Source organism: Triturus cristatus, chromosome 7 (assembly GCF_964204655.1).
Source record: "Triturus cristatus chromosome 7, aTriCri1.1, whole genome shotgun sequence".
Classification (NCBI taxonomy): Eukaryota; Metazoa; Chordata; class Amphibia; order Caudata; family Salamandridae; genus Triturus; species Triturus cristatus.
In genome coordinates this window covers 183,276,779-183,304,091 of record NC_140590.1, presented here as the reverse complement: position 1 = coordinate 183,304,091, position 27,313 = coordinate 183,276,779, and the positions used below count along the sequence as shown (strand labels likewise).

Below are 27,313 nucleotides of genomic sequence, written 5' to 3'. Positions count from 1 at the left end.
TTCGCAATTTCAATATTTAAAAATCTGTGTATTTTTCAAAACGTTTTGGCTCTGCAAATTAATTTTTTCATTTATATTATGGGTTAAGTGGGTTACTGTTGGATTGGGTAGGTAATTTGTTTTAGTTAATTTATTTTGATTATTTTACTTTTTTAAATAATTGTTTTGTCGTTTTCATTAAAATTAAGTTACTTAAAATGGACAGTCCTTTTGCTGTGTAATGTTCCAAAAATCGAAAACATACATTTTTATAATTAATTTATGTATTATAAGTTTTATCATTTTGTAGTATGGGTTGTGGTTTATTCATTTTACTATCAAAAATATTTAGTTTGTTTGTATTGAAAAAATAGAATATACGTTCAGCACATGCATATTGAATAAAAGGAAATAATATTTAATCATATATATTTTATTTTACCATGACCCTTACATTTTCATAATTTAAAAACTTTTTATTACTCTCATTTAGGAATAATACGTTTTACTTTTAACCCTCAACTTTACACATTTTGCAAAATATTAAATCACACTTCTTTCATGCATGCACATTTCTGTGTTTTACTGCATTGGAGCTTGAATGTTAATTTTGACCTTCTGAATTACACAAATGCACAATGTTTGTTACATTGGAGTTAAAATAATAAATATCACCCCTTACATTTATGCATTTTCCAACATTTTATTTGTATTGGAGTTAGAACATTAATTTGTGTCCTTGTTATTTAAAGACTTTTCCCCAATTTTAGTTGGATTTGAGTTAGAATAGTAAATCACACCGTAACTACTGCATTTCCTGATGTTTGTGAGGTTGGAGTTGGAATAGTAAATCCCTCATCCTGATGGAACGCCATTGGCTCCCCATGCTGGCCCTCACCATCGTCACAAACCAGCTGACTCATCACAACGCCATTTACAAAACAATCACAACCTGAACACCCTCCTATCTTGCAGACAGGCTCGCCATTTCTTGTGGCTCTCGGCACCCTGCAGCCAGGACACTATTAAGAAGTGTAAAAAAGAAAAAAACACAAGATAGCAGGCATTTTCCATCCATGCACCTAGGATCTAGGACACCAATCTGATATCCATCAGGACTGGCCCAACACTGCTTCAATAGAGGAAAACACTCACCTCTTTAAAGCCCACTACATCACACTGCATTAGCCGTCCACAAACCGGCCGCCTCTCCGATCACTAGCTGACTTTATGCTTGTCTTTGGCTATGTACAGTGTGCTCTGCTGCCTTTTGTCTAGGTTTGCACTATAGAAATACCATGTATAAATACATGCACACATACATACATAAAGCTCAATCCCTATTTTATTTGGATTAGAGTTAAAATAGAATATCCACCATTTTGATAAATACACTTTCATCAATATTTGTGAAATTGAATTTATAGTAGTGTATCATGTTCTCCAATTAATGTTGGATTATAGATAGAATAGTAAATCTCACCTATTTTATGAATGCACTTTCCCCAATTTTAATTGGATAGGAGTTGGAATAGTAAATTACACCCTTTTATGTATGCACTTTTTCCAAGTCTCACATGGATTGTAATTAGGATAGTAACACTTCTGATCACTGCACTTTCCCTAGTGATCTTGAGGTTGAAATTGGAATAGTAAATCTCACCCTCTTTTTTTTAAATAATTTTCTCCAGGTTTATTTGGATTAGATTTGGAAAATTAAATCTCAACCTCTCCTCCACCCCCCCTAATGAATTCACTTTCCCGAATGTTTGTGGGACTGGAGTAAAGTAGATAATCTCAAATTCTTTAAGTTAAGCACTTCCTACAATTGTCACACCTGTTATTTATGTAAGGTCCAAACTTTTGTTTGATTGAAGTTAGAATGATTTTCATCAAACTGATGTGTGCAATTTTTTCAGTGTTTGTTGGCTTGGAGTCAGAATAGTATATCCCAACCCCATCATAGTAAAAAAATGGTTTATTGTTTGTAGGATTGTAATTAGTAAAGTATATTTTAGAATGATTTCACTCTTATCTGCTAAGAATGGTCATATCCTGGTGGAAGTGTACGGCCTGTGTCCCCACTTGGCTGAGAACTAAGGCATTGTTAGATGGTCCATTCCAAGAACAAATTAGCACACACATTGATCAATATTTTGTATGAAATGAGGGGTTGGCAATGGACCCCACAGGTATGGTTATATGTGTGCACATAGATTACAGGGAGTTTGTGGTACCCAGGAACCTCAAATGTGATGAAGCGGTTAGGATGCTCACCTGGCTCTTAAGCTCAGATGCATGTAGAACCCCAATAAGTGTGATCAGAGCCCCAAATTAAACCATATTAGACATGCAGGGTGCCATTAACAATGTATTTACTGATCACTGCAAGTCATTGTAGGCTTCAGGGGTGGGACTGGAATCACAATTACTACAGATTTATATTGATGACATTCAAATCTGTGTGATCAACCCACTGGAAAAGCAGGAACTTGAAGAGCCCTTGCAGAATGAGGAGGTTCAAGCAGCCTTTGACAACAAGAAACAAGAAGGCTGGCAAGGACGGTCTGCTAGCAGAGTTATATGCCACTTATAGGGCTATTATTGCCAACTGTTTACTGTTAACGTACTACGCCACCAAGCAAGGAGGTGAGCTGCTCAGGTCTATGAGGGAGTTCAGGCTCTTGACTCACTCCAAGAGATCTATTGTTCATTTAAACTATTGATCATTCAGGTTCCCAGGAATACAGGGTTTGCTTCTAAAAGTCTAGGAGGGAGGCACTGATGATGTGAACTCTTAGATCTTCAGTTTTATAGACCACTTTGAATTTAGCCTTGTAACCCGCTACTGAGGGCTATTCCGGTTGTTAAAGGCCCTGAACTGTGGCTCAGGCCTATAATGAAGGATAGGGCCTCTAGCAACCTGTATAGCTGGAGGGTGAAGGGCTATAAGGCTATTAGAACATTCCACCCACTGAGAGTAGAATGTTGTAAAAAGGGAGAAAGACAAACATTGGAATGTTGGAGCAGAAGTCCTATACCAGCCATTATCAGCCCAGAGCCACTCCATTGTCTTCAATAGAGTTCTCAACATTCCAATGTTTTAATCGGAATTATAAGATTCTGAGCCTAATTTTGGCCAATAGTCTCCTTTCAAATCTACTAAGGGTGATCCACTCACACCAAAATGGGTTCATCCTATCTTGTAACACTTTTATGAATATTAGACATCTATTTCTACTGATGGATGTGGGTATAGATAGAGAGAAATTGTTTGTTCAGCATCTCTGGATACAGAAAATGCCTTTGTTTCTGGGTTGGCCTTACCTTATGCTGGTTCTTGAAAAAAAGGGGTTAGGTCTCAACTTTCTTGGATAAGTACAGGTTTTATATTTGGAACCACTGGACTGGGTATTGAATGGACGGGTCACATCTGGGAGTTTTGGGGTTGTCAGGGGCCCACAATACAGGGCCACCTTTCTTCCATCATTTTTGCCATGGCAATAGAGCCCCTGGTATGCCTGCTACACACAGAGAAGCCAGAGTAGGGCATATGTATTAGGGGCTTCTGGCATATAATATCGTGGTAGGCAGACAATCAATCAATCAATCGATCAGAGCACTTGTAAAGTGCGGTAATTACCCGTGAGGGTCTCAAGGCGCTGAGGGAGGGGGAATGCTGCCACTGCTCGAAGAGCCAGGTCTTGAGGAGTCTTCTGAAAGTGAGTAGGTCTTGGGTCTGCCGTAGGTGGGTGGGGAGGGTGTTCCAGGTCTTGGCGGTGAGGTCAGAGAAGGATCTGCTGCCGGAGGTCTTCCGTTGGATGTGGGGGACGGCAGAGAGGGCAAGGTTTGCGGAGCGGAGCTGGCGGGTGGGGGTGTGGAAGCTGAGTCTGCTGTTCAGGTAGGCTGGTCCGGCGTTGTGGAGTGCTTTGTGCGCGTGGGTGAGGAGCTTGAAGGTGATCCTCTTGTCGACGGGGAGCCATTGTAGGTCTCTCAGGTGGGGAGAGATATGGCTGCGGCGGGGGATATTGAGAATCAGTCGGGCAGAGGCGTTCTGGATGTGTTGCAGTCGGCGCAGGTGTTTGGCTGGGATTCCTGCGTAGAGTGCGTTGCCATAGTCTAGTTTGCTGCTGACGAGGGCCTGTGTCACTGTTCTCCTTGTTTCGGTCGGGATCCACTTGTAGATCCTGCAGAGCATGCGGAGGGTGTTGTAGCAAGAGGAGGAGACGGCGTTGGCCTGCTTCGTCATGGAGAGGGAGGAGTCGAGGACGAATCCTAGGTTGCGTGCGTGGTCGGTTGGTGTAGGTGCTGTTCCCAGCGTGGTCGGCCACCACGAGTCGTCCCAGGCAGAGGGGGTGGGTCCGAGGATGAGGACCTCCGTCTTGTCTGAGTTCAGTTTCAGACTGCTGCTCCTCATCCAGTCGGCGACGGCTTTCATTCCCTCGTAAAGGTTGGTTTTGGCGGTGTGTGGGTCCTTGGTGACCTGGGTGTCGTCGGCGTAGGATATGATATTGAGGTCGTGCTGGTGGGCCACTTGTGCGAGGGGGGCCATGTAGATGTTAAACAGCATCGGGCTGAGGGATGAGTCTTGTGGGATGCCGCAGATGATGTTGGTGGCTTTGGATCGGAAGGGTGGGAGGCGGTCTCTCTGGGTTCTGCCGGAGAGGAAGGATGTGGTCCAGTCGAGGGCCTTCTCTTGGATTCCGGCTTCTTGGAGGCGTGTTTTTAGAGTGCGGTGGCAGACTGTGTCGAAGGCGGCTGACAGGTCCAGAAGGATGAGGGCTGAAATTTCGCCTTTGTCTAGTTGGCGCCTGATGTCATCTGTGGCGGCGATGAGGGCTGTCTCGATGCTGTGGTTTCATCTGAATCCAGACTGGGATGGGTCCAGGATGTTGTTGTCTTCGAGGTGGCGGGTCAGTTGCGTGTGGACGGTTTTCTCGATGACCTTCGCCGGGAATGGAAGCAGGGAGATGGGCCGGAAGTTCTTGAGGTCCTTGGGGTCCACTTTGGGCTTCTTTAGGAGGGCGTTGATTTCGGCGTGTTTCCAGCTTTCCGGGAATGTCGCTGTTTCGAAGGAGATGTTGATGACCTTCCGTAGTTGGGGTGCGATGGTTGCGTCGGCTTTGTTGAAAACGTGGTGTGGGCATGGGTCTGATGGTGATCCTGAGTGGATGGAGTTCATGACCTTGCATGTCTCGTCGTCGTTGACGTTGGTCCAAGAGGTCAGGCGGTTGATGCGGGTGGTGTTGTTCGCAGGGGTGGGGTCTGGCGTGGTCGGGGTGGGCAGGGTGTTGAAGCTGTTGTGGATGTCGTTGATCTTTCGGTGGAGGAAAGTTGCCAGTGAGTCGCACAGTTCTTGTGAGGGCGGGATGTCTTTGGTGTTGGCGCTGGGGTTGGAGAGTTCCTTAACGATGCTGAAGAGCTCTTTGCTGTTGTGTGTGTTGTTATCCAGGCGGTCTTTGAAGGAGGATCTCTTGGCAAGTCTGATGAGGTGGTGATGTCTGCGGGTGGCATCCTTGTGGGCTGTGTAGCTGTCTGGTGTGCGTTCGTGGAGCCATTTCTTCTCTATTTTCCTGCAAGCGCGTTTGGAGGTCTGGAGCTTGTCAGTGAACCAGGTGGCTTTCTTGCTGGCGTGGTTGATGGGGGTTTTCTTGAGCGGAGCAAGGGTGTTGGCGCAGTTGTTGATCCACTGTCGGAGGTTGGGGGCGGCAGCATCTGGGTCGGTGGGGTTGGTTGGTGGGTTCTGGGCGAGGGTGGTGGTCAACTGATCTTTGGTGACTTTGCTCCAGCAGCGACGGGGCAGCTGTTGGGCACGGTGGTGCGTGGTTGGTTTCTTGAAGGTGAAATGGATGCAGTGGTGGTCAGTGCAGTGGAGCTCGGGATGTGGTTGAAGGTGACGTGGGTGCTTGTGGAGAAGATGGGGTCCAGCATGTGGCTGGCGGTGTGGGTGGGAGCGGTGACCAGCTGTCTGAGGCCGAGGTTGGCGAGGTTGTCGAGCAGGGTGGCGGAGTTGGCGTCGTTGTTGTCCTCGAGGTGGAAGTTCAGGTCCCCGAGGAGGATGTAGTCCGTGGAGGTGAGTGCGTGAGTGCTGGCAAGGTCGGCGATGGTGTCACTGAACGGTGCCCGGAGTCGGGGGGGGTCTGTAGACGAGCGTTCCTCTGAGAGTGGTGTTGGGGTCAGTGTGGATTCGGAAGTGCAGGTGTTCGGCGGACTTGAGGGTGTCGTCTGCGTGTGTGGAGACCTTGAGGGTGGACTTGTGGACGATGGCTATTCCTCCTCCGGTCCCGTTGGCGCGGTCCCTGCGGGTGACCTTGTAGCCGTCCGGGATGGCTATGGCAATGTCGGGCGCCGAGGAGTCGTTCCACCAGGTCTCGGTCAGGAAGGCAACGTCTGGGCCGGAGGTGTCGAGCAGGTCCCAAAGTTCGACGGCATGTTTGCGTGCGGAGCGGGTATTGAGGAGAATGCAGCGGAAGTGGTTGGGTCCTGTTCCTGGGGGTTTGGTGGCTCTGTCGCAGGTGAAGCTGCAGGTGCGGCAGGAGAAGGGTCCGTGGGTGCGTTTCAGGGTGGCCTGGAAGCAGGTGTTGTCTCGGCCGGCGTTGAGCACGTGGAGGGTGCTGGTGTCGTATCGGAGTCTGGCGTCGTGCGGCGCTGGGTGCGGTCCGGGCGCGGACGGGCGCAGACAGGCTTGCCTCTGGCGCGCCCCTGAGCACCAGCGGCGCGGCCGCTACGTGGCCATGCAGGGGCCACCATGTAAGGCGGGTGGGAGCGGCTGGGGAGCGGGGGGCGAGGGGACGGGGCCACTGGGGAGCAGCGGCGGGAGAACGGGGAACAGAAGAGAAGAGGGGAGAGGGGGGCAGTATGGGACCAAGTGGGCACAGAATACAGAATACAATCAAAACAGAGTAAAAAACAGCAAACAGAGTAAAAAACAGAAAAGAAGGCCTTGTTTATCTCTTAAAACCCTGGCAATCCCTGACAGCACTTATGATTGAAACGCCAGTTTATTTTTAGGCCTCAAGATAAATTGGGCCAATTCCTGCCTGTTTCCTCTTAGATGAAACACAGCAATGAAGAATTCGGCTATGCCTCTCACTAGACTAGAATGGAAGGAAGTCAATTTCAGAGATTTGTGTGTACCAAGCTCAGAAGGATCTAATAAAAGGCAACTTGAGCAGAGTTCTGTTAAAATCAAGGCAATCAGTGTCCTTCTGATGCACACTCCACTGTCCCCATCGGATCATGTAGCAATAGCCACAATGTTAGTGGTGTTACAATTACTGTAGCTAGTCTTGGCTATGCCGTGGATGCTTACAAAAAACCTTTTTAATGCAGTTGGTGGCCTTGCTTTAAGACCTACTATGGGGCAAAGGATGGAAGAGGGTTGCTCTGCTTAAAAAGCAGCTACCGTTTTGGAGGGAAGCCTTGGCTGCCCTAAGTATGAGTGATACTATGCGGCAGCACAGCTTCAGTGGCCGATTCGGTGGATGGGGGGCAGGGACAGTCCGGACAAGGCGGAGCTCATAAACGCTCTTGGTCATGATACTGGAGTGGATTATGGTGTCAGCTCGGAGAGCACCCGGGATAAACAGACTGTATAGGGCGGCCATGGTCTGTTAGGGTAGGTACATGCAACCTAAGGCTAGGTCATATTAGTATACTCCACAGCTGCCACTGTAGGTATTACTAGAATTCAAAGAAATTGACACGATGTATAATAGGAGGACATGGTTTGATGCAGGAGAGCTCCCACTGGGAGACATATGTGAATAGGATAACCTTAACAACTTTCAGGGAATGGTTCAGAAATATTGGGTAGGGGATCGTCAATTCTTGGTGCACAATCCACTGGTGCATAGGACGCGTCCCCCTTGGGCTCAAAGGAGCCGTCACTGGAGCAACACTATAGTGCCTGCTAATGCACTTCAGTGGGTGAAACGATGTCATGATGTTGTACAACGCCCTGCAATCACAATTGTCACACAACTGTGTTGAGGTTCGAAATTGATGCTTCAACGTCATGAATCTGGAAATGATGGGCAAACAATGGGTGGCAGTGAAGGAATCACTAAAAAGGTGTCCCATAATCCTAAATTCTAGTTTATTCAGTTTAATTACCTGCATCAGACCTATATTACTCCAAAGCGCAATGGATGTAGGGTTGTAGGGGCATCTTGTCAGTGTCCTAGATGTGGATAGCAGGAGGCGCTCTTTTACCACATGGTGTGGGAGCGCCCAGTGGGAGCGCAGATGGGGAGAGGTCTTGATGGTATTTTCCAAATTCGTTGGGACGGATTTGGAACTGGACCCCCATCCTTGCGTGCTAGGTGTGATGTTCAGGCTCAAAACGAACAAACAGGTCTTGTGACTCACACCAAAATGATGGTCTGGATATGGCGGGAGTCTATAGCCTATCTGGGCTGGAGATGGAAACTTACTGCAGATACGTCACTGTGGGACAGTGACATGCTATCAGCCATAGGAAACTGTAGGGGCTTTGCCAAATGGGACTAAGCTAGTAATCTGTCTACAAGGGGGGACATGATTGACCTAGAAACTCTCATCAAGAAATATTACTTATCGGCGTAGAAATGCTCTGACATCCCACATCATAAAAGGGGGCGTAACTACCTGAATCCTCGCTAATGGAGTTAAGTGCACTCAAAGGGGTCATATCATTCCTCTATAAAAAAAAATAGTGAGCAACCTCCCTGATCTCCTCCAGACCCTCTGGCAGGCCTGCGAGGGTGACCTCCGGGCCTTTGAGGATAGGGAGTAGTAGGAAGCGCTGGAGGGACCACAGGTTATAGCCAGTGGCGGCTCGTCCGCTAAGACAGAGGAGCGTCGCCCCATTGTCTTGATGCAGCAAAAGAAAGGAAAAAATAAAATGATTACAACGTAATGTTATTATCATTTTAATCTGTCCTCCTGCTGCGGTAGCTGACGTGATGAGTCAGGGGTCAAGAGCAGTGTACAACCCTGCTAAGTGTGCAATGACTGTTTGGTCGGCACTCTCGGGCCTCCCAAAACAGTTATGCGCACTCTCCCTGTTCTCCATGCAGGCTGCATCACAGCCTTCATGGAGAACATGCCACCCCTCCAGCCCCTGGCTGAGCGCTGTGTCACAGTGTTGCATGGAGAACATTGGTGCTAGGCTGCCAGAACGGCGCCAGCGCAGGCAGAACGGACAGGAATGCACAGTATTGCTTAACTATGGTGCATTCCTGACCTTTCACTTTGGTGTAGGGAAGCACGGCAAGGTGCCTTGCTGCGCTGCCCTATGCCAAAATGCCATTAATGAGGCCCTTAGTGTCTAAGACTATGGACTCGCTGCCTGGCCACCCCCTCGTCGGGGGGTCTTCTGCTTGACACGGTGGTGCCGTAGACTCGGGATGGGGGTGCTCCTAAATGCCATAGTGGTGGGCTGTACGCACTTGACAGAAGTAGGGGTTAACCCGAAGGGGGAAGTGTGATGTAAATTATACTCTTATGTCATCTGGGGTGGTGGGTGATACCAATGGTTCCTGAAGGATGCTTCAACGTCCAGTGGCATAAACATGTATGCCTATAAGTTCTTCTGTTAACGTAAGTTTTAGTTTACTGTTAATGCTTAGCTGGCAAGGTGCCTTAGGTGTGCCCCTAGGCTTGTCTGTACAATACATGCCCATAACGTGAGATGTTTTTCTCTTTAACTGCTGACTCCATGTGTTGAAGGCTAATGTGTATGTTAATCACAAAAACTAGTTAAGAAACATTTTTAAAAAAGGAAAGTTTGAATTTGTTTTGGTATTTTTTGTTGTTCTTGACTTTTGTAATAATTTTATAGATATTTGTGTTATTTAGAAATGTATTTGAAATAGTTAGACTCTTAAATTATCATTTACATTTTCTACACTAGTTGGTTGAATATTGAGTATGTGCTTTGATACACCCCCTCTTATATATATGTATATGTTAATACATACATATAACACATACTCAATATTTTCTATAGTATGACATAGTAACATGCACAGGACTTGTACAATACCTAGTCTGCAATCTTATGTTCACTGGAAAACAACGAGCATCTTAGTTGTAATTTATGGCTAGCTGTAGTATTACTGGCCGATCCTCTGTCTGGAGTTACTCGCCCTGTCAGCGAAACCAACAGCAACTTATCTGACATGTTAGTAACCCTGGGCATAGTACTACACTACATTCGCGGAGCATGCGTAGTTTGCGCTACTATGCACTACGCGAATTGCACGTAGCACAGTGTAAAAACGCATAGCGTGGCATAGCGGGCATTTTTTGCTTGCTCGCGGTTCTCAACATCAAGTTGGCGACCGCGAGCGAGCAAAATCAACATCACAGCAAGACTTTTTCCTCGTTCGCGATCAGCAACATCTAGTTGCCGTACGCGAGCGTGGAAAATAAACCTCCCGGCGAGATTCTCAACGGGGGGAGGTCAGGTTTCTCATAACGAGTGGTCACGTATGCTCGCGACCGCTCGCGATGAGAAACTACCAGTCCGCATTGAGAAAGCTGCCGCTCGAGTACAAATCTACTCGAGCGGCAGAAAACGACCGCTTGCACTGTGCAAGATGCCGTTTGCAATGATTGCACAGTGCGGTCAAGCATCCGGCACTGTGCAATCAGTGCGAACAGCATTTCCCTACCGCACTACGCAGTTCGCGTAGCTACACGTAGCGTGTGTAGTGCGAAGTGCACTTCGCGTAGCTACGGGTAGCGCCACTACGCAAACTACGCCCAGAGTTAGAGGCCAGTCTGTTTTTTTATTGCTTTCCAAAGAAGACCCCCAAAGCGGGTATTGCAAATTAACGATTCAATGCCCCTGATGCCCGGGGAACTTTTCCCAGGGTGTGGGGAGCTCTTTCCCTGTCTGCATCATGGATTTTGTCAGATGGCAGTCTAGTGCTCCTGCACTGGTACTTTTCTCCGATCGCATGGGCAGCATGCTTTGTTGTTTCATTTTTGGTATGATTTGCAGTGCATGCCGGTACAGACAGTAATAAACAACAGCTAACATGACACCAACAGGCCCGCTCATAGAACAGGCTTTCCGATGCCATGCCAGCTTGTCGTCCAGCACCAGTGAGGGTGTTCTGACAGGGGAACCAGCTGCGGAAGCGCAGGACTTTCCCTTCTTCTAAAAGAGATAGGGGGGCCCAGATCTGGCTGGACAGAACATCCATCACGTTTTGGCCAATGTCTCATGAATTCTTATCTTGAAATGAGATCATATGACATATATATATGGTATATGAAAGATGATATTTAATATGAAGGTGCAGCCCTATGAAGGCTGTCCACTGGAAGTGTTGCACCAGTCACTCGCGGCCAATAGTACCTCATCTCTGCTCCAACACCTGTCTGAGTACACGAGAGAGGCTGGTTGAGATGAATAGCTAGACTCACAGTGAGAAATCAGTACAGAAGAAAATATACAGATATCCATTGAATGGGAGTATATCCCCAACAAAAAAAGTTGTGGTTGACCTTCTCACAAATGTGATAGCAACTTTTGCATTCAGTCTTGTCAATATAATGCTCAATGAGACACACCTTGATGGTAGCAACAGTAAACATCCCACGAAAATGGGAATGGAAGCTCCCCTGATGTTGCCAATGACAGCACCTACGGTAAATCAGATGTGATGATCTTGGTAAAAGCTGTGCATAGACCTTCTCCATAGTCTACTGATGGTCCTCTAGCATCTCCTTAGCTGAACATTAGAGTACTCATTGAAGAATTTAGGCGCATGTTTATAAAATGCCCAAATATATTTGACACTCCTGTGGCACAGTGTGCTGGCACATATTCGCAAGGTGACACAAAGCCATCCTGCATGGCTTTTCATGGTCTTGTAAATATGGCACACTTTCACGCATTACTCTGCGTGAGAGGGGCATTCCAAGGGTGTTGCTGTAGGTGTTCCGACGCAACATCCATTGAACCTGAAGCATTCCCAGATTTACACGGTTTTATAAACCGGGGAATGCGTCAGATTCTAAAACCTCCCCATGGGAGCGTAAAAGTGGCACAACGAGGAGAAATATCTTTATTTCTCCTCACTTTGTCCTCTTTTTATTTGTGTGCACACATAGAAGGAGGAAAACACCATCAATAATAGCTTTTATGCAGGTAGGTGTCCCTGTAATGCAGGCACCTTGGCACCGTGGTGCAAGGGTTACAGTGTTGGTGCTAGGAAGCCAATTGTGCACTAGCACACAGGAAAGCACAGAGATGCATTGTATTGTAAATACGATGCATCCCTGCACTTTCCTATTTTCGCGGTTTGGTGCAGCAAGATGGCTTGCAGCGCCACGCTGCATCGTTATCTCGTAAATATGACCTGTAGCTGCTTGCATGCTCATGTTCTTGCATTGGGGTAGAACCCAGATCAATATATTATTAGTTGCTATTAATAAAGGTTTGTAATGCTCTGGCCTGCTAGCAGGGTTCTTCTTGATATTAATGAAAATTGCCTACGGGGATGTTGTTATGGTGTACTCAGATAGCCCCACTTTCTGGGTCCTGGGGTTCCTGTTGATTGCCAGACAGCTCTTAGGTGAGCAGGGGATTTGCATCTCCCAATTTTCCTTTGCTATCCTATATCAGAGAATAATATACAGATGTAAAACATATAATGGACTTCGGGGGCACTGACTGGCATGGATTGTTGATATTGATTGAATGTGAGTGTGCAAATGAGAGCAAGCGAGTGAAAGAGTGAATGCACTCATATACCACGACAGAATTCGCCATTTTTAGATTGCCAATACCTGTGATGTTGTCGTAGCTTCTAAATACCATCTCCACGTGGTCCCACTCCAGGAATCCGCACCTCCCACTGAAGGGCTGGGCAATGACCACATATTGTTCATTGAGGTACGTGAAAGCATCTATGGAGAGAGACTCATAGGGTAACGTCTGGTACAGCCTCAGCTCTGGAAAACAAAGACAATCATTAGGATACTGGAAAGAATAGAAGAACTATCATGAGGGGGGAAGAAAAGTTCAAAATTCACGACGGCCTACAAGAGTACGTAAAAGAGTTCTCCAGTATTACTTCTTCCTGTACTCATAAATGCGTTTGTAAATCAACTGCAAACTGCTGCAACATATCATTAATAAATCCCTTAAATTGTCTCACCATCAAAAAAGCAAATGAAAGAAGTTGTTTTTCCATTTATCAGTGTATGGACATAGCTGCTAAGTGACCCATGACACATTCAGTCAGTTCTGATGTTTTTAGCCAACATAGCATTGGTTTCTATGACTTGCAGTTTTGATTCACCACAGTAAGTGTGGACTCATCACAAAATGTGTCTGTGTGAAGACAGGACATGGCTCCACTTGACAGCTAAGCAAGTGTAAGTGAATGACTGTATTTAGGATGTGTGTGCCTGAATGAATGCACATTAATGCTGTCTGTGTATATGGGTGTCTCTATGTTGCTTATGTGCATGAATGACTACATATGTGGCCAAACACAAATAACACCTGTAGGAAATTGGGTTACTGGTTGTAGGGGGTGAAACCCATCTCAAGCAGCAGCCATAATCTCTGTTAGGTTGAAAGTCAAGCAAACTTTAAATTAGCCTGTACTTAACCCTCTGGTAGCTTGGTACAAAAGCAGTTAGGCTTAACTTAGAGGCAATGTGTAAAGTATGTATGCAGCCTTTCAAACATTAATAAAGTTAAAACACAACACAAGAAAAATCCCAAACCAATTCAGAAAAATAGGGAAAAATGTAATAAAGTATTATTATTATTATTATATATTTACAGAGTGCATGGCTATCCAAAAAGGGTTTCCTAGTGCTGATCCCCTCATTTTATCTCAAGTATAACTAGCACTGCATATCCAATCAGAACAGCCAGATTTTTAACAACTTGAGACCAAAATGACAAAAATCCAATCAGTAGAACCGAAGATATGCAATTTTAAAGATTAAAGGTAAGTATAGCACCACAAAGCACCGCTCGTAGCTATCTGGTTGTGTGAGACTGGTTGAAAGTCATAGGTTTAGGCCAACAACGATGGAGCATGGGCCGGATACAGGAACCAAGTTAGTCCCACTGGAAAAGTAACCTTCCAGAGTCTGGCACAAGACCTCCAGTTCGTGGTGGAGGAGGCCACAAGGAGCAGGAAAAGCGTCATGGATGGTCATCCTTGTAGCGCGAAGAGCAGGCCAGGCAACACAGACGGTCATCATTGTAGTGCAAAGATCTTGTTGAGCATCGCAGCTGATCACTGCTCAAGGTTTGCATTGTTGGCCATTGCGGCAGTTGATGCTGTAGCACAAAGTGCAGATCTCTCATTGCCGGTCATCGCTGGTGGTCACTGTAGGACGAATAGTCAGGTTCATTGGAGCTTTGCGCTGGCGATCGGCAAGATCTCGGTGCTGACAAACCCGTTCACAGTCATGAAGGGCACAAAAGGTCAGGATTTCTCCTTCCTATAAAGTGGGGAGCACAACTGATGCCATACCAAGGGTCCAGGACCTGAGGTGCACCTCCTGGGGTCATGAACTCACTCCAGCAGAGGCCAGCAGGGCTCAGGCAGGTCCTGTTGCAGGTCCAGGCAGCTAGTTAGCTGGGCCGTTGCAGGGAGGACTCTGTAGCTTGTTATGTCTCAGTAGCTCTCAGTAGCTCAGAACAGGAGGTCAGTCAGTTGACACTTGGAGTCACTTCAACCTACGAGCAAGCATGGCAGCAGGACAGCAGAGTAAAAGTGCAGCAAGATAGCAGTCCGTCTGGAAACACAGCAGCACAGCAATCCTTCTTCTGTAGTTTCCACAGGTCCAGGAGTGTACTGACGAGTTGGGTCTGAGGGTCTATAATTTTATACCTGGTGCCCCAGTTTTAGTAGGAAAAGTTTCTGGAGAAATCCCTTTGAAGTCCTTGAAGTTTCCGGCCTCCTGTGTCCTGGCTCCTAGCTGGCTGCATGAACAATGCAGTGGTGACAAGTCCTTTGTGTGAAACCAGGGCACAGCCCATTCAGCTGCAAGTGGGACTGTGCCCAGGTCTGCCCTCCATTCTGCCAGTTGATGACCATCCAAGCCGACCTAACTTCTCTGTTTTGTGGCTGTCTGGGAGGAATAGACAAAGACCAGTTGCCAACTACATCCAGTGGTGAGGACAGGAAAATGCCAAATTGCTAGTTGTATTTTCAGAGTTGTGTTTTAAAAACCGACTTCACCATTAAAGAGGGTTTCAAATTACAATTCCATAGACACTAAACTCATATTCCCATCTGCTCCTAATTGAACGTTACCACTCATTAAATGCAATAAGGTAACCCATGCTATCCTATGGGAAAGGTAAGACTCACAGTAGCGAAAAACAAATTTAGGAGATTTACACTGCCAGTAAATTTAAACCTTAAAAGCACATGCCCAACTTTTTAAATACATTGCACTCTGCCCTCTATGCTGTGTAGAGTCTACTCTAAGGGTAACACATGTATTAAAAAGGGAGGTTTGGACCTGGAAAAAAGATTATCCTGCCAGGTCGAAATGGCAGTTTAAAACAGCAGACACAGGCTGCAATGGCAGGCCTGAGACATGATTAAAAGAGCTACTTAAGTGGGAGGCACAAGCAGCAACTTAACTAGTTATTAGTAATTTAACTCACAGGCTCTGGGTACATGTAGTACAACTTTACTAGGGACTTAAAGTAAAATAAAAGTGCCAATTGGAAGTTAGCCAAGGTTACCATGTTTAAAGAAGAGAGCACTGGGTAACAGTGGTAAAGTGCCCAGAGTCCTTAAAGTGAATATAACCTGTTAAAAAAACAGGAACGTGAAGACAAAAAGTTTGGGGATGACCCTGTAGAAAGGGACAAGTCGAACAACGCCCTAAGTATTTACCACTACATGCTTTTCATGTTCATGAATTTAAATTTTTGTTCTTTAAAAAGAGATATTTAGTCCTAAAATGTTTTATCTGTAAAGTGCACTGGCTCCTATTTTGCAGTAAATTGTGCTACATATTTAAATGCTCATGGAAAACCTTTTGAATTTTAAAGATCATAATTATACTTCAAACCTAAATGGAACCTAGGACAGTAGATTTAATTTTAGTTTTTGTGACTCCTTTCCCAAGGCAGTAGCTGTTAAACATTGTTAAATCAGTAAAACTGCAGTGACACTAAAAAAATATGAGGGCAAACATTGTGGTACCTGGGATGCAGTCTTCTTTGGTCAAGTCCCCTCACCTACCTGTGGAGATGCAGCTGAAGTCCTTGGGACTTATGTCATTGATCTTGCGCCTCTGGAACTCATCTGGACCTGCGCAGTAGATGGACTCCACAGTGGTGTTGGAGCTACGCAGCCAGACCACAAGCCACTTCAGGCCACAGCCGCAGTGGAAAGCATTTCCTCGGAGATCCCTGAGAACACAAACATCCGCAAACATCACTCATTGGTCGGTAGTCTGCACTGCAGCCTGAAGAAGCAGAATGCGTAGCGAAGATGCAGTAGACCATCACATATGTCAGAATGTCTGCACGGCATCACCGCTGCCAGCTATACAGTGGCATCCAGATGTTAATTTCTACCCTGAAATCAAAGGTGGACCGATTAATACAGTAATTCAAGAGATTGCCTAATGCATCTTCCTTTCTTGCCCCCCATCTCTTGACCAAGCTGCCGCCTCATCTCCTTTCCATGGCGGACCATCAGCGCTTCCGTAAAGAATTGAAAACATGGCTGTTCGACCAGAATTAACGTTATTGGATTTGTCCCCCAGGCTCTGGAGTTTCTGCAACTCTATGAGCCCTAGCGATGATATGCACGCTGTATAAGATTCTCTGACTTGACTTGACTTGACTTGGTACCTCTCAGAGAACTCTGTAGTGTAGTTTGAGTCAGACTGATCATAGTCTAGGCCGATGTTTGAATGGTGGCATACCTACCAATCTTCCACAAACCCAGCCCTGTAGAATGATCCCCACAGCCCTGTAGGAAGGCTGAGGCCTGCTTATAGTATATTTACTAGGATCAGATTCACAGTGCCCGATTTACAAAGCTTTTTCCTTGAGGATTTGAGTCTTACTCCTGTATTAACTGTGAATTACACATTAACATCCAGATCTGACAGGCAAAACTGTTTCTGTGAGTGGTTGATTCTTACTCCTAGTGAACATGGGACATTGGGGTGGAGTTATGGCCTAGTGGCTAGAGCTGCTCACTTCGGAGTCAGGGTACCCACGTTGGGATCCTTGCCTCAGTGCTTGTCTCTACATTGTTTGATTTTGGGCAAATCACTTAATAATCACTGTGTGCTCAAATGTGAAATGTAATGTATGAATTATGTTTGTGCAATCCCCACTTGATGTGTACAATCTTATAGATTGTCTCAAATTTCCCCAAGTAATGTACAGTGCCCCATCGCTTCCTAGCTAGGTCTGTGCTATATAAATATCGAGCATACATACTCATACATTTCTATGATTAAGACATGCTTGCTCATGTGAGTCTTCATGTCTGTCTTTTTTGTTATAATTAGACATTACCTTCAAGCCAGACGGCAGTTATTGAGAGGCCAATGTATCAAATTGGGTGTACGTTCCTGCCGTCAAGCAATATTGGCTGCCCTCAACCCTGTTAACAGCAAGCTAAATATTGGGCTTGTGAAATTTGTTCATAAAGCGTCAAGACTTCTTGAAGCCAAAACTTCCACCCCAGTTAGAGTTGAGACTCTGAACTAAATGAAGTTTTATCTAAAATTACATGAAATCTAGGGTGACGTATTGTATTAGAATATTATCAGATATTCACTATCACTGAACTCTATTTTATTGATTAATTGTTTTAAATTTTTATCATGGTTAAACCAGATTATTCAATTAGTATGTTGAGTTGTAAATGGTTTTTAAAATCAAACAATAAAGAGCTATTATTATGACATTACCTTCAGACCAACGTGTAAATTATCAATTACAGGGACTTTGGAACAACATATTTTGATGTTGTTGTTTACTACCCCAGCAGCACAGCAAAGGATTTTAGGTGAAAAATTGAATAATGTGATGCTGTACTGTTCAGACCACAGCACCTGTTGTTCTCTTATAGACTCCAGGAGCTACAACACAAAACATGTGTGACTGGTGCTATTTCATGTCCTTGGTGGTAGGTTGAGGCCATGCTTGCTCCAAACACCTTTTACCACCAGATTGTGTAAACAGGATTGTGCAGGTGGTAATGTGTGACAGGAACATTTGTATTCATTTGTGTGTGATATCTTGTTGTCGTGGTGATGTTTTATGTTGTTTTATTGTGCTGCATTGTCTTTGCACAGCATTATTGCGATGTGATGAGTGTGTAATGTGGTTGTTGGGCTGCCTTCTCTGTAAACGATCACAATCCCTTGTTTCATTTCTTAATGATATGTAATGTACTTATTTTTAGCAAAAGAAATATTGCAAAAGAAGATAGCATGGGAGAAATTTACATTCAAAGATTACATTTGCATAATTTGCGAATTTCACGTTACACAACATTTTCAAAATGTCTCCAAATGTTGTATTATTCAGTTTTGTGTATTTTGTTTGCAGCTGGGACGCTCATTCATGCAGAAAATATCTTGGAAAATATATTTTCTGCTTGAACCGGGCCCCTGCCCGGATCTGACAAGAGTTTTTAAACAAAGTGAACACTTATGTGAAAAAAACAAAAGTCACGCAAGCTCTTCCCATAGCACATTTTGGTCCTTTTCATAACATTGTGATGGAATTTCATGACATTAGACAAAAAAGTTGGGTGATTTCACACACCCATAAAAAGGTAAACTCAACACAAAAAACAAAATCTATATTGGGACTGTTACTACCTATCAGACAACGGCACAGGATAGTTTAGTGACAGTTTTTAATACACTTTGTGAAGGTGAACAGTACACACAGGACGTTCATTTGAGATGATGCCACTTACACATGCCCCAGCGCAGAGAGGCCTTGGAACAAGTCCACTGGGAGCGTCTCCAGGTCGTTGTTTGCCAAGCTCCTAGAAAACAAGATCATAGGCACTTTTAGTGTCGCTATCCCAAAGGGGCGGGTAGAATAGGGAATGAGCAGGGACCCAGCAAGACCAATAAGGCAAAACGTAAACTAGATCATCAGGTAAGAGGTAAGGGGTACTGATACAAAACAAGTCACAATGGTGGTGGTATAGATAGGGCAAAGTTAGGGAATGTTAGGATGTCCTGGCATGGAACAAGTCGTAGTGAGGGAGGTAGGTAGGCAGAGAGTATTGAACCAATGAGAATGGGGTATGGAGATAGACAGATACATTGAAAGAATGAAGAGGGAGAGAACTGTCCTGGAACCCCTCACAATCAGAGGAACAAGGGAGTAGTGCAAGGAACTATTCACAGTGTGGAGTAGGTTGATGTAGAGCACAAAGCAGCACGAGGGCACTCTACATAAAGGAGCGGAACGGAGTACGTGCACGGAACTGGCCATCATGACAGACAGAAAAGTGAAGGAGAGAAAGTGTACATGCATCCAGCCAAAATAAGACTGAAATGTAACATTTAAATGAAGAGAATGACTCAGGGACATCCTCTGCACTACTCCCACAATATAGAGGACGTCAATGGGTAATTCCTTCACCGGAACCCTCCCCACATGTGCGCACCTGGTGGGGCTGCTGTGGAATCGCTTCCCCGTGAGCCCCACCCCTCTCTTGCCCATCAGAGACCCCAGTGCCCCGAGTGAAGGCTGACATCACAGATCCCACCAGACGGCCTTATAAGGAGCGGGTGAGTGCAACACCACACTCATTCGCTGCGATATCTCCACCTGGCCCCCACATTACTGTTTGGGGGAGGTATTGCTGGAAAGAGCCAGCCTCCCCTCTCCATCGATGCCTTTTTCTAACGGATCCCAACTCATGGATTACAGGAGCACCATGATCCACAAGCTGGGATCCCACTAGACACATAATATACATGGGGTTCGCCCAACTCACCCTCCACTGTCTGGGCAGCAAATATCAACACAAAAAACAGTGATGTGGAGGAACAAATAAACCCAAAGTATTCATAGGGTACATACAATTACCCCTATGCAGTGGTTGTTCCTTACACCCCTGTCCTGCTGAAACGAGTCGACAGACAAGAAAGGAGGAATTTGTTAAAATTGGACATGCACACCGGAAAAAGATGTAGAGGTGGATATGGTACCTCTAGTGTGCAAATGATTACCTCACAGTGACCCGCAGTGAAATGAGAAAGCAGAGACCTTTTTGTAATTAGTGGGCAAGGAAATGATTTTTGCATACATTTTTGTATAATTATGTATGTATTTGTGTTTATGTTGCACAGTGTTATTGTTCCATGTTGATTAAATGAATGATTAATTAAGGAAAATGAACAACTGATCTTAATCAGTAAACCAATTAAAAGAAATGAATATTGGTTACGATCAGGAGAAAGCGTTGAAATGTGACTTTGTCAAACAAATATATATTAATGAGATGGGACTAGGTACCACTGCATAGGAGTAATTGTATGTACCCTATGAATACTTTGGGTTTATTTGTTCCTCCACATTACTGTTTTTGTGTTGGGATCCCACTAGACAAAATAGATTTATAGTTTGAGTTTCGGGGGTGCCCCCCAGATAGCTCAATCCTCCCAAGGGGCCAAATAAGATGTATTGATTTTCCCTTCCCTTGTGGGCTGATCAGCCCAGAGGGGTTGCAAAGATTCCCCCACCCACCCGGCCCTCCAGGGAATGAAAATTGAATGCCCATTTTTTTGTTCTTGTGCTTCTGGGCTTTTTCTGGCACCCATGGGCAAGACAGCATTTGAAGAGGCATTGCTGGAAAGGGGAGAGTCCCCCCTTTCCAATGAAGCCTCTTTCAAACAGATCACTGCTTGTGAATAGCAAGTTCACCATGACCAGGGAGCCCACTAAACACCTGGGATTTGTGTTTTGTGTGTCGGGGTGATTTCTTTTTCCTGGTTGGGGGGGGGGCTGGTTGGGGCTGGAGGGGAGGTTGAAGCCCCAGGCATCAGAGTAAATAATTAAATAAATGAGGGGGGCATTTCCCCCATGAATTATGATGGCTGAAGAGGGCTCACCCATTTCCTCAACAATATATGCTGTGCTGGGTGGAAGTAGCATGTGAATGGCACAATAACTGACCAATTGCTGAAGTGGACTGATACATCGTCCTATGCTGTGGTGGGTGGAAGGAAACTGAGAATGGCTTAGTAAGTGATCAGTGGCTAAAGTGGGTTCACCCACTGCCCCATGATGCATATTGTGGTGGGTGAAAGTAAAATGTGAATGGTACATTCCTGATCAATTGCTAATTTGGGCTGACTCACTGCCCTACGCTTGTTGGGAGCAAATTGGGAATGGCTGAATAACTATTCAGTGGCTGGAGTGGGCTCCTCCATTGTCAAATGATGTATTGTTATAATGAAAGATGTCTCGTAGACAGGTCACGTAGAACAAGTTATAGGTTTATTGGTTAAGTCACAAAGTCCATATAATACTCATATAAAGCCCCACCAGGAGCAGCCTCCCTGCTGCTCAGCCCATCTCTTCCAACTGCCATCTGCTCCAGTCCCACACACTCAACATTCCAAGTGACATCACTCATGGCTGAGCAGCAAGGGACAGAACAGTAATAAGATGCACCAACTAACAACAATAGGTTATAGCATGTATGCTGTGCTAGGTAGAAGTAAAATATGAATGACACAATTAGCGATCAGTGACTGAAGTGGGTTGACACAATTAGCGATCAGTGACTGAAGTGAGCTGACACAATTAGCGATCAGTGACTTAAGTGGGCTGACAGAATTAGCGATCAGTGACTGAAGTGGGCTGACACACTGCCCTATGCTGTGGCCGCTGGAAGCAGAAGGTCACATGGTGCACATGGCTAACTTTATTGTAGGTTACCCACATTCTGCTCTTTCGCAAGGAGCACGTCTCACTAAGAAGCTTTCCCTGGCATCAGGAAAAATTGGGCATAATGTACTTTTGCCTTATTGTTCTTTTTCTGTTAGCATTTTTGGAGAAGTCCTTTGCAGCGTCAAGTTAGATAAGTGTTTTTTTCCATTTTTGAGACTGTTGTTGTTGTAATCACACTTTACTACACTCTCCCTCTCACAGCATTGCATTCCATTCTTTCAGTTCATAGCACATGCACAGCATTTACTTCTACGAGTACTTCTGCATTCAACCTAGGCCAGAAAATTGTAGTCAAAAACAGAGATGGTGTCTCATTGGATGACTTCTTCCTGGGTTCAAATTCAATTAATAGAGGAGAGTTTTAATGCAGCATCTGATTCTGAGACAGCATCTGGGGTGGATGGTCAAGTAGCAGAATCTGAAAATGATTTTCCATTTGGAGTCCCTTCCGATAATGACTTGTCTTCCAGTGATTCTGACACATATGCCCATGGCAGTAATGATGTCCCATCACAAGCACAATCTGTGCAACAAAGAGCCAATGAATGTGCAGTCCGATGCAGAGTGCAGGCAGGTACTGTGGCGGGCACAGGCATAGTGCTCGATTGGCAACCTCATAATTTAATTCAGGCACAAATTCCTCCATTCTCTGCAGATGCTGGGTGTAAGGTCAATACTGAAAATTACTTGCCAATTGACTACTCCCACCTTTTTCTGGAGGTGCCGGCCTCCTTGTGGAAAGTGGGCACCAAGCAAATGTATGTGCCAAACAGTTTCTGAGGACGCATGGAGGCTCTCTGGTGCCTCACTCAAGAGTTCACCCGTGGACTACCACTTCACTTGGGGAAGGGTAATTAATTCTGAGGCTCTGTGATTCCTGCCCTCCCAAGTGGTACCACCCCAGTCCTGGACCCTTGGAAGTGGGCCCAAAAGTGCTCAGCAACAACAACTGTGGATCCAGCAGAACCGGCGCATCACCTTTGCTGTTTGACGCATCGCCCATGAAACCGACGAATCGCCTGCAGTGTGGACTTTCCCGATGCAAGGACTTCACATCGCCCATTGCAGTCCATCGAAAGCGATGCAAATCCATGCTAGGACATTGACTTTGCCCAGTGCAGCCCGTCGGAACCATTGCTTCCCGACCCTCAGGTTGCCTCTGCTTACTACACATCCTCAATGTGGGAGTTCACATCTCTCCGTAACCAGGATTAGGGTACTGTGTTCAGAGGGTCTAACTGGGAAACTATACCCAGTCCGAACTGTATCACAGTCAGCCTGAACCTGTGACTGGCTGAGTGGCATTTGATCTGTGTATCAGTCCTGTGGGTGTAGGAATGTAATGGGCACTTGAATGGTGGCGGTTTGTTGATTTAAGTGTTGTGTGTTTTGGGCCTGTGGCTGGTGGTCTGAATGGCTTTGTATGACATACATAAAAGGTGTTGTGCGTTTTGGGCCTGTGGCTGGTGGTCTGAATGGCTTTGTATGGCATACATAAAAGGTGTGTGAATGGACCATAACGTGGTTGATGCCTTTACGTATCTTTATGGCTCACTACCACTAAGTTATGATTTTAACATTGATACTGTTATTATAATTTGCTCTTGGATCCTGTTTCTGCTTGTACGGCCAAAACCAAGTCTGATGTACTCTGGAGGAACAATAACAAATGCCAGGGGAGATCTGAGTGGTGTTTCTTGCATGCACCCCATGACATTTTCTTACCAACAGTGCTGTGCAAATCTCAACTTTTGCCTAAAGTCATGCATATTCTTTGCATTTCTGTGACAGATGTATCTAGAATCTGAGATTTGTTGTACTTTTCCCTAAAACCCCCACTATTTAGCTATATTTTTTGGTGCCTTAGCGGAAATCTTCAAACCCCAGGTGCCTTCAGAATCCCCAGGATTTTAGGAAAAAACGCTTTAAATTTGGTGTGGATACCATTTGTAGGAAAAAAGTTGTGATACGCTAGCGCTAAGTATCTCAAACACCAAAAATAAGTCTGAGCACTGTGGGTGGAAATGCGTCAGCAGTTTAGTGGTTAAACAATCAGTAAAGGAGAGAGAAAGAATAGTGGCATGGAACCAGCCACAGTTTGAGCAGAAAACCCTGTGTGAAAATTCCAGTTCAACAATTGCAACTGCTTTTTATTGAACCTAGTTTAGTACATGAGTATTGAATAAATGGGTTGTATCTGTTAGACAATAAAATAAATTCTACCGGTTAAATCAAATGTGAACTAACACTAATTGTGAGCATTAAGTGGTAACTACATTCTACTGGAATTCTCTCCATATCAGCCGAGTGAATGTCAAAAAAGACAAATGTCAAAACCTCCAGCAACTAAATACCGTCATAACCATTCGTCGTATCTTTACGTTCACAGTCGGGCCAGAATCTCCGGCTCAAACCTTACTCTCCGGCTCAATTCGTACTCTCTGGCTCGGACTGGAATCTCTGCCTCGGGCTGGGTGAAGTGTAATCAATGAACCAGAACAAATTTTTTACAAAAAGGAACATTAGGAATGTAGGATAAATGGTAGAGGAGGTCGTGAAAATCAGTTTGGGCAGTGAAAAGTTGTGGCCAGACACTGCATCACATCCAGAAAAGTTTGCTCCTTTGCATAATGGTACATGCAGTCCACAATTTGCACTCCCCTCAGGGTTGACTGTAGTGCTACACCATACTATCTGTTGACTGTAGTGTTACACCAAGCTTTGGTGTAACACTACAGTCAACACTGAAGGGAGCGCAAATTGTGGCCTGCATGTGGAATGATGCAAAGTAGCAAACTTTTCTGGGATGTGATGTAGTGTCTGGCCACACCCGTTTCCCTGCCCAAACTGATTTCCATGACCTCCTATACCATTTATCTCAAGTTTCTAATGTTCCTTTTTGCAAAAATTGCTTTCCAGCCCATTGATTACACATCATCCAGACCGAGCCAGAGATTCTGGCCTGAGCCGGAGAGTAAGGCTTGAGCCGGAGATTCCGGCCCGACTGCAGATGTAAAGATACAACTCGTAAAGGACTTCAGTGAATACCAAAACTCGTAAAGTTAGACTTTTGTCTCAGATTGCCAGTCAGCAGTGATAAAGTGCCCATAGTCATAAAACCACCAACAACAGATCAGAACAAACATTTGCAATGCAATCGGTCTCGCCTTTGGGACCTTATTTGTATTTAGCTATGCATCACATTAAGCTGAGTGCTGAAACATCTACTGTTCTTTGACATGGAGGGAAAGTAAGCACCAAACTGCGTGAGACACCAGGTATGGGAACACATGGAGAGAAATATTGCTTTTCAGCAGGAAATGGTATACTCCAAAGCTCTGTTTATAATATAAATTCAGGGCCTTCGGTGGTTATATCACTGAAAATACAAGATTTGAAAAAAATATTATTGTCTACAGGTGCTCGTGGAAGACAATTTCTATAGACTAGAATCTAGAGAATGCTAAAGAGATTAAGCGCTACTGTCCTCTGCTGGTCGTTTTCTATCAAGAAAGTTAAATAAAGGCAGTTGCCAGAAAATTTTAAAAAAGAAAGTTCCTCAGCAGAAAGCAATTCTGGTATTTTACCGACCTGTACTGGTCCTTTTTTATTAAGACAGTTAAATAGAGGCAGATGAACAGAAAAAAAGTCCCTAAGCGGAAGCAGACAAGTCCTAGGGCTGATCCCCAGAGCCCACAAAGTACATACACATATATGTATATACTAAAGTATATACAAGAGGTCCCGAATGCTCGACCTAGAAAATACAGGAGGAGGGCAAAAAGTTCTGAGATGACCCTGCAAAAAGGGCGAAGTCCAACACACACTTCTGGAAAACCAGATCCAGAGGTCATGAAATGACCTGCCACTATACATAAGAGCCTCTTCCTCATTTCTTGAACTCTGCAAGAAGTTGAAGACCCGGCTCTTTCGAGTAGTCTCCCTAGACCCTAGGTTTGGCTCGACTCACATTGTCTCCAAGCCAGGATACCCTCCAAGGCAATAGTGCCCTCAACAAATCTGCATAACATAGCATTATAAAAAGGGATCACGATGATATTGTGTCAAGTGGATGGCGTGTTTGGTATCCCCCCCTTGCTGAAGTGTAAATAATATGTGTAGAATATTTATTAAATTGTGCTGTTTGCGGTATGCTCCTTGTGGGGATCATTGTATTATAGATGCTAGTATTATCTCAGTGAGTAGAAGAACTCTGAAGCACCGCCCCCTTTTAAGTAGGGAAAAAATGTGCATTTGAAAGATAAATTAACTTAGAATATTGGTGTCTTATATTGAAGTATTTTTAATAAATGTCTTGTTTCTTTTTTATGTGGTAAATAAATGTAGTAATAAACATACATGCAAACTGATTAGTCTGTTACTTGAGACAACATTTTTAATATGTCGCCAATTGAACCCAGTGCCCCATCTTGAGTGACGAAGAAGACCAATAGGATGGTATGAGACAAGAGTGGCAAGATAGTCCAGATGCAAATGGAAGAAAGGGTCTTTTCAGGGAGAGGAAACAGAGAGGCTAAAGCACTGGCTTGTGGAAATATCTCTGGTCGAAAGAAATCGAAACAAAAGGAAGAAAGTAGCAGAAATTCAAGAAAAGTAGAAGCCAGGAAACAAGGAAGAAGCCAAGACACAAGGGATGGATAGAATCTGACAGAAGCATTGCACTACCCTGAAAAGCTGGCCAGGATGGCTGATGTGTTTTTCCAGCACTTCTGCTTGTACTGCCACTGCCACCATTAACCCAAAGGCAGAATTATCCCATTTCGGATTTGGAAAGCAATGAATCTAGCCTCTCCATTCCAAAAGATGAAATATAGCGCCCATCAACAGTGGAGTTAAATTTCCTTGAATCATAGAGGAAAACACAGATTGCTATTGCCACAGCACTGCCAAATACTGAGAAAGGTGTACCAGACACGCGCAGAACACATTTATTTTCCATTTACTCTGACCTGTCTCTTTTGCAGAGTAAAATAGTTTGTGCAAAACATATACACTGCTGTAATGGATTTTAGTAAAAGGTGTGGCTCTTTAATTCTATGCACATTAAAGCTCTTTCTGGTTTATTCTGTATTCACACCACAGGACCTAACTGGTTTCCATGGAAGGTGAACTATTACATGGATGGCTTAATTTGTAAAAAAAATATGTGCCAGGGCCCTCGTCGGGAGGCTGCTGTAGTACTGCAGCTTGCGCCATCCTTTGCCCTTGCCAGCGCAGCCAATGACAATACCAACCCAACTTCTACCCATTATACTCTCACAAGTGTAACAATTCATACTATCTCAGGCCCCCAAAGCTAAAAGGATGGCTTGGGAGGCAGTTATTAGTCATCGTTAATGTTTTTTCAATTAATACACAGCTGTTGTTCAGCTC

At 44.9% G+C, this 27,313-nt stretch overlaps 1 protein-coding gene across 3 annotated transcripts in view; it reads right to left on the bottom strand.

The window, feature by feature from the left end:
* The window catches only part of LOC146809175 (leucine-rich glioma-inactivated protein 1-like), a 152,083-nt gene that overhangs the window by 5,728 nt on the left and 119,042 nt on the right, over window positions 1-27,313 (bottom strand). For all 3 annotated transcript variants that reach the window (XM_085615966.1, XM_085615965.1, XM_085615967.1), the window contains 3 exons: window positions 18,921-18,992; window positions 16,209-16,378; window positions 12,766-12,930 (listed from right to left, as the gene is read on the bottom strand). In XM_085615966.1, the coding sequence (XP_085472092.1) occupies window positions 12,766-12,930; window positions 16,209-16,378; window positions 18,921-18,992 (407 nt within the window). The remainder of the gene's footprint in view (window positions 1-12,765; window positions 12,931-16,208; window positions 16,379-18,920; window positions 18,993-27,313) is intronic.